The following is a 7429-nucleotide window of genomic DNA, read 5'->3' on the forward strand; positions in this document are numbered from 1 at the left end:
GTCAATGACATGAGACAAAGTATATGTGAACTGCTGTATGAAAAGTGAATTTACTCTGTAAATCTTCACCCAAATCCTAAAAAAAAAAAAGAATTCTGTAGAAGTTGTCTGCCTTGAGCACGGTGCACTTTTAAAGAATTATCTACATGGGATCAAGTTAAAAACACCAACTTGAAAGGTTAGATAGGAATCTTAGGGGCAGTGAGTAAATATTAATGGGGAAGGAGTAATTCAGGGAAGGAAGGTGAAAATGGTTGCAGAACATGAAGAATGTAATCAATGTCACTGAATTCTACACATAGAAATTGTTAATTTGGTGTGTTTTTAACAACAAAAATGAGTTGCAAAACAAAAAACACAATACCACCTCACCTCCTTTAGAATGGCTATAGTAAACAGGAACGTAACAGGTGTTGGCAAGGATGTGGAGAACCCTCACCCACTGGTGGTGAGAACACAAAATAGCATAGCTGCTCTGCGGCTATGGAAAACTGTTTGAAGGTTCCCCCAAAAGTTGAACAGAATACTATATGACCCAGCTATACACCTAAAAGAACTGAAAGCAAGAATGCAAACAGAAACCTGTACACCAGTCTTCATTGCAGCACTTTTCACAATAGCCAAAAGGCAGAAACCAAAATGTGCATCTGTAGATGACTGGGTAAAATTGTGGTAGATATACACAAAAGAATATTACTAAGCCATAAAGATTAAGTCCTGATACATGCCACAACATGAACCTTGAAAACATTTTGCTGAGTGTAATCAGTCAGTCATAAAAAGGGCAAATACTGTTTGATTTCACTCATGTGAAATAGGCAAAAAGAAGCCAGAGCTTATTAGTGGTTACCAGAGGTGGGAGGAAGGGGAAAAGGGGGAGTTACTGTGTAGGTGCAGTGTAGTAAATTACTTTGTGTGGCTTTTCTACCCATAAGTTTTTGTAAACTCCAAGGTGGGATTTGCTATGAGCAACTGAGGAGCTCCTGATTGCTGAAGGTGTCCACCTGGAGTATTTCTGTTGGGAGTGGCACAAAACAATGTTCTGGGAGGTGCCCACTCTCTCTCAGGTGCTTAGAGTTCTGATGCTATAATTGACTAGTTTGACCACCCTGCTGGGCTCAAAAGGAGGCCTCCTAGAGGCAGAACTCTCTCAGACTGCTGGTTGAGGAAGATGTGCTGCTGAAAGAGACACGCACCCTGGAAAGAGACACGTGCTGCTGGGAAAGAGGCGCAAGAGACACGCATCGCTGAGTGAGACACCGAGGGACCAGCACTGCTGGGAAAGAGACTGTGAGAGACTGTTGGCTGAGGGACGGTGGGCTGGGAGAGAGACTGAGCGTTTTTCCTGAGCTTGAATTGTAGCCTGGTGCTTCCCTAATAAACTCCATAATCTGTGAGTTCTGTGTGGCCACTGCAGCGAATTATCGAACCCAGGAGAGAGGTGGTGGTGCTTTGGGAGGAACGGTTGGAGAAAGGGCTGGAGGGAGGCAGCATATCTGGCCTTGTGTTACTGCTGGTAATCCTGTCTTCCTCTTGTGGGATTAGAGGAGGTCAGAACATGTGGCCTCCTTGCCGTTTTTGCAGTAGGGGACATTGAGTTTCTGTTAATGGTGGTGGGATGAGTCAGAAAAGGATCATTATAATGGTTGCACAACATAAAGAATGTAATCAATGGCACTGAATACTACATGTAAAAATTGATGAATTGGCAACTCTTGTTATATATTTTTTTCACAATTGAAAAAACACTTCATTTATAAAAAAAACTGTATTAGTTGGAAATGTATAAATTGAAGAATACAAAAGAAATTTATATTTTCAGTATATGCTATGGTGGCATAGTGCCTAAGGCATTTGACTGCTAACCAGAAGGCTCCGGTGGTTCAAACCCACCAATCTACTTCCATAGTGATACAGCCTCGGAAACCCAAGGAGGGGTCGCTATGAGTCGGATCCAACGCAATGGCAGTGTTTGGTTTGTTTTTTGTCATTAATGGGTTGGTTATATAAATTGACAATTATTGTCTTGCCCTCTTTGCATGAGTTCCCCGCCATATATGCTATATGGTAAGCTGCTGCTGAGCGAAGGGTATAAAGTAATTTACAAATGGTGAATGGAATTTGCATATTCAGAGACATATTTCATGTGCATGGTACTTAGCCTAATATAAAATCACGAGTGCTCTGCTGGGATAGACAAGGACATCACAGTCTTTACTTTTCTTTCAGTCCTAACAGCAATAGTCCTCAACAAGTCTTTGACTTGGCATGGGCAATCTCTTCCCACTTCAACCAAATTCTGTCAATATCTGTTATAACTGTCATTTAAACTGAATAATAAAGATAAGTCAAGTGTATTGTAAAATCACAAGTAGGACTTCAAGTTTAGCACTGAATTGTTAAGATCAGTATTTACCACTAAATGAAGCTGGGGAAGAAAAGAATTGTAATAATCCCTATTTTAAATTTATGTGATTATTGGGTTAAACTCATGCCTGATCTTGCTCACCATTATAAACTAAAACATTAGCTCAATGCTTGGCACGTCGTAGGTGTTCAATAAGTATCTGCTAATGAATGAAAGTCATACCATAGTAATTGTGGTCAGCTATGTAAATCACAAAAAATAAAAGCCAAAAAAAAAACAAAAAGGGGGACAGGAGGCAAAGCACATTACTTGTATTCCCACATTGTGCTAAGATTCCTGAAAACCTAGAATCCCTGAAAGCCTAGTGGTAATTGAATTGTTTCTAACAGCAACTTTACTTCTATGTCAAAACATTCTGTGTCCCTAGTGATGGCGGTAAGTTGGCAAAATAAAGGACAACAATTCTAAATATTTTAACATTCAGCCTATAGAGCTATCTGGCCAGTTCACTCCCAGACACATTTTTCAGGATAAGCACATACTCAACATTTAATGATTATTTATTTTTCAGGTTAAGAGGTTTTAAAATATGTATATACAAGATAAATAAAACAAACAATACTCAGAGAATCACTATAGTACAGAATACATAAATATACAGGGTGTTTTATAGGGTACAAAAATTATATCATCAAATACAAAGGAACACATTCAAGAAAGGTAGGCAAATTAGACCACCTTGGCAAAAAATGAAGATATATTAACTAAGACAGACCACGAGGAAGCCCCTAAACATCAGAGTGAAATTTCTTTTGTATCCCTCCCAGTTCTCTGGCTTTCCTTTTCTGTGTTCCGTTGCATGCTTCTGGGTCACTGGCCTCTGGTAGATTATCCGTCACCTCTTCCTCATCAGCCTTAGAAAGAGCAGACAAGGTGAAATACAAGGCTCACAAAACTGCCAGCATGGAGAAGAAGGAAGCTCTATATTTTCCAAGTACTTCTTTGTTGCCTCTTGTATTTAGTATTCCCTCCAAAAGCATCCTTTTCAATCTTTTGTGTGTTTTAAGTTTTTGCTTCTCTTTATAAGTGAAATATAACTGCTATTTAATCTGAAGGCCACTGTAACTCAGCAAGAACCAGGATGTGCTAATCTCCATGTCTTTGCAATGTGTATCTTGAATGGCTCCATAAGAAATGTCATTTTTCCCCTCCTGCCTTAATTTGGGGTCTGCTCCACTGCAATCAAATAAAAAGTTCCCTGATGCAGCGTACAGTGTGCTCATCTAGCAGAGCTTTATGGCCCCAAACAATTCTTTACTTTCCTAGGCCTCAGTGAGAGCTCTGGTAGTGTAGTGCCTAAGGCACTTGCCTGCTAACCAGAAGGCTGGTGGTTCAAACCCACCAGCCACTCATTGGAAGGAAGGTTGGGCAATCTAATTCCATAGTGATACTGCCTCGGAAACCCAAGGAGGGGTCGCTATGAGTCGGGTCCGACTCCACGGCACATAACAACAACAACAGCCCTGTACCCCTCTTCCCTAAAATTCCTATGAATAGTCTCCCTTCTTGGTGTCAAAACAAAAGCAATTTAGAAAACAGCATCTGAATCACTTCCTCTCTATCCCTGCTACCCCCAAGAAATTGAAAAAAAAAAAAAAAAAAAAATTTTTTTTTTAATTTAACCAGATGCTGTCTGCCCTCTAGTGTCGTCAACAGATGATAACTGTTAGGAAAAACTCAGTTGGCTGAGCTACTAAGCTATTTCGCAGAATAATTTTTTATAAGATTGTAGTAGGAAAAAAGGATCAACTACCCATTCGAGAGTACAACACAAATCTGCCAAATCTAATAAACATTATTTACACCTATATAAAAGGGGCTCTGGTGGCACAGTAGTTAAGGCATTCAGCTGCTAACCAAAAGGTCGGTGGTTGCAACTGACCAGCTGCTCTGTGGGAAAAAAACGATGCAGTCTACTTCTGCAAAGATTTATAGCTTTGGAAACTCTGTAGGCAGTTCTACTCTTTTGTACAGGGACACTGTGAGTTGGAATCAACTCAATGGCAGTGGATTATACCTATATAGATATATACACTCAAGAGACTGACAACAGTACCATAAGCTGAGCTGTACAGACATCATACCTTCTGTTTCTGTCTTGCATGCTTCTCTGTCCATTGCCTGGCATTCTTGAGGAAGACTGGCTTATTATATTTATATTCTGAGGACTGAAATAAAAAATAAAAAAGAATCAATGGAGAGAAAAATGATTTGTAGTGGTAAGCTATAGCTACTTCAGTTATAGACAGCTAGTGGATAGAGAAATTAGGGTATGTATTGGAGGGAACACTTACTATGTCAGCCATGAGTGGGTCATCAGGGTTGGGTTCTGACATAAGCAGCTGGATTGAGGTCAATACAGTCGCGATGTTGAGGGATGGTCTCCAGGCGCCCTGTACACAGACAGGCAGTTGCTTTTGTATTACTAAGAATGTGATACTTTAATTCAAGGGTTACAGATGAGGACAAAAGAATGCTGTAAAGTCAACCCTTTACCCACTACTCACTTTTGGTGGCATTTTGAGAAGATCTAGACAAATCCTTCCAGCAGAATCAATGTTTGGATGATAGATTGGAGTCAGAAATCGGATCTTAGGAGGTTCAAATGGGTACCTTTGAAAGCATAGGACAATGGACATATTTTCATTGTAATATTGCTTCTCAATAAAGTATAAGCAGACTCCTGGTCATTGATATGAAAAAAAAAAAATGCTGGTATTATAGAAATACCAGGAAGACAGCCTTTGGGAGGCAAACCTGTCCTCCCTCCAGTTTTTTATCAGGAAAATTTTCAAACAGAAAAGTTAAATATAACAATGTAACACTTACATACCCACTGCTTGGCTAGTGAACCCCCTAAATACTTCAGCAGGTTGTCTCCTAAGAAATAGGACATTCTACTATATTAATTGCAATACTATTATACCTATGAAAATTAAAAATAATTCTCCAATATTACCTATTCAGTTCATATTTATATTTCCTCAATTGTCTCTAAAATGTCTTTTACAGCTGGGTTTTTCAAACCAAAGTCCAGTCAAGACTTATACATTACATTTGGTAATTATGTCTCTGTACTGAGAAACAAACCTTGGAAAGTTTCTAGTTTATTTTCAGATCTGATGTACCACATGATTAAGCAAACTTTCTCAGGATTTTAACAAGTTTATCCAGGATCAAACCTGTATATTCTAACAGTTATGGATATTCACTTCTCTCTTCCCCATTACACAAAACTACCACAACTACTACTCATTTGATTAGACCCTGAAAGGAGACTTAAAGTAGAGGGGCTTAGCTATGATCTTGGGAGCTCTGGTGGCATAGTGAGTAAGGCATTTGACTGCTCACCAGAAGGCTGGTGGATCAAACCCACCAGGTTGGGCAATCTACTTCCGTAGTGATACCGCCTTGTAGTGATACAGCCTCAGAAACCCAAGGAGAGGTCACTATGAGTCGGATCCTACTCGACAGCAGTGAGTAGACATGATCTGGCTCATTATTTTAGAGAAGGAAGCTAAATGCCAGAAACAAAATAACTTGCCTAAGGTCACATTAAAAAAAAAACAAAAAACAACAAACCAAACCCACTGCAGTCAAGTCAATTGTGACTCATGGCGATCCCATGTGTTGCAGAGTAGAAATGCTTTATCAGGTTTCCTCCGCTGTAACCTTTACAGAAACAGATCACCATGCCTTTCTTTTGCAGCACTGCTGGGTGAGTTCAAACTGTCAATCTTCAGGTTAGTAGTAGAGAGCAAACTGTTTGAGTCACCCAGAGAACTAACGTCACATTAAGTCATAATAAAATGTAGAATTAAAATACAGATCCTATAACCCCAAGATTTAATGCTCTATCTACTACACTGCTCTCTCTTCTGAAACTGCACTTTATCCTCTAGGTTGAGAATCAGATTCATACTAACCTCTCAGGAATGGTAACTTCCAGCTTGAAAACACCTTTGGCATATGGTGTGTTGGCCCCACCTAATATTTCTTAAAAGAAAAGTTAAAAAGGGAATCAGATGACTTAAATCATCATGCCATATGAACCCAATAAGGTTTATGGTCCTAACAGAGAAACTAGGTCTAGGCCAATAATTCTCTCTCAGGATGTTAACAAATCCTCATCACCATGAAGCTGATGTATCCAAAAAGGTGATGGTGTCACAACTAGGGCACACAAAAGGTCTAAAACAGAAGTTGCAAAATGCTGTAACACACCAAATAAAACCAGCACGTTTGTTTTATCCGGACTGCAGTATTCTAATTATTTACACTTCCTGTCTGGATTCAAACATTTGAGATGGTGATCTCTGGTCTAACTATTGCTTCAGAGATGATGCCTAAATCTTGGCTATAAATCAGCAAAAGGTATAACAAGAGCCAGAGAGGCAAGAAATGTCAAGCAAACCCTTTATGAATGCAAACAAATTAAGGATAGAAAGATAGCAGGGCGCTTTGACTGTGCAAATGCTCCCTACTTTAGAAGAATATACAAATGTTGAACTTCAGCACAGAATTCTGCAGGGTCGTAAAAGACATGCTGTGATGATACCCACGAGCTCGAAGATCATCCATCTGATCCTTATCCTGCCAGCATGTGATGCCAGGGGGTGGCTCTGTGGCTAACAGGTTCAACTCCTTCTTCAGACGTGTAGCTCTCTGCATGATCTCCAAGTAAAAGAAAACACACACAGTTCACTAAGAGCTGAGTGGGACTCACTAGGGGAGAAGAGGCAATCATGAAACAGTCAGCAATAGTTACTGTGGAGCTTTCAGCACATGGCTTCAATTTAGTGAAGGACAAATAGGCTCCTCTTATTAATCCCTATTCTGACAAGGGAATCTGAGTTTTCTCCATTTCCTTCTTGTGAACTTACTATCTATCAAAGCAACTAAATTTCAAAAATAAAGAATAAAAAGTGCAAAAAAGTTCTGTAAACAACAAAAACACTAAAGGTTTTAAAATTAATATCTTGTTTCCAGTGTTAGATCAGA

General features: G+C 39.5%; 1 protein-coding gene across 1 annotated transcript; it reads right to left on the reverse strand.

Annotated features, from left to right (window-relative positions):
• Window positions 1-3156: 3156 nt before the first annotated feature.
• Window positions 3157-7099, reverse strand: UBE2T (ubiquitin conjugating enzyme E2 T). Its single transcript, XM_007941136.2, has 6 exons — window positions 6991-7099; window positions 6355-6424; window positions 4936-5041; window positions 4723-4821; window positions 4513-4596; window positions 3157-3282 (listed from the first exon to the last, which is right to left on the reverse strand). The coding sequence occupies exons 1-6, from the start codon at window positions 7097-7099 to the stop codon at window positions 3157-3159; spliced, it is 594 nt and encodes a 197-aa protein (XP_007939327.1).
• Between the last annotated feature and the right edge of the window lie 330 nt (window positions 7100-7429).

This window comes from Orycteropus afer, unplaced genomic scaffold (genome assembly GCF_000298275.1).
Source record: "Orycteropus afer afer isolate SDZICR_OR568_19922 unplaced genomic scaffold, OryAfe1.0 scaffold00075, whole genome shotgun sequence".
NCBI lineage: Eukaryota > Metazoa > Chordata > Mammalia > Tubulidentata > Orycteropodidae > Orycteropus > Orycteropus afer.

Bases quoted from the DNA above. Each gene is read 5' to 3' on its own strand.
- UBE2T (XM_007941136.2), bottom strand. From the start codon at position 7,099: ATGCAGAGAGCTACACGTCTGAAGAAGGAGTTGAACCTGTTAGCCACA. The intron at 4,822-4,935 runs GTGAGTAGTGGG...GTCTGTGTACAG, and splicing joins TTCTCAAAATGCCACCAAAA to GGCGCCTGGAGACCATCCCT. The intron at 4,597-4,722 runs GTAAGTGTTCCC...TTTTTATTTCAG, and splicing joins ACCCACTCATGGCTGACATA to TCCTCAGAATATAAATATAA.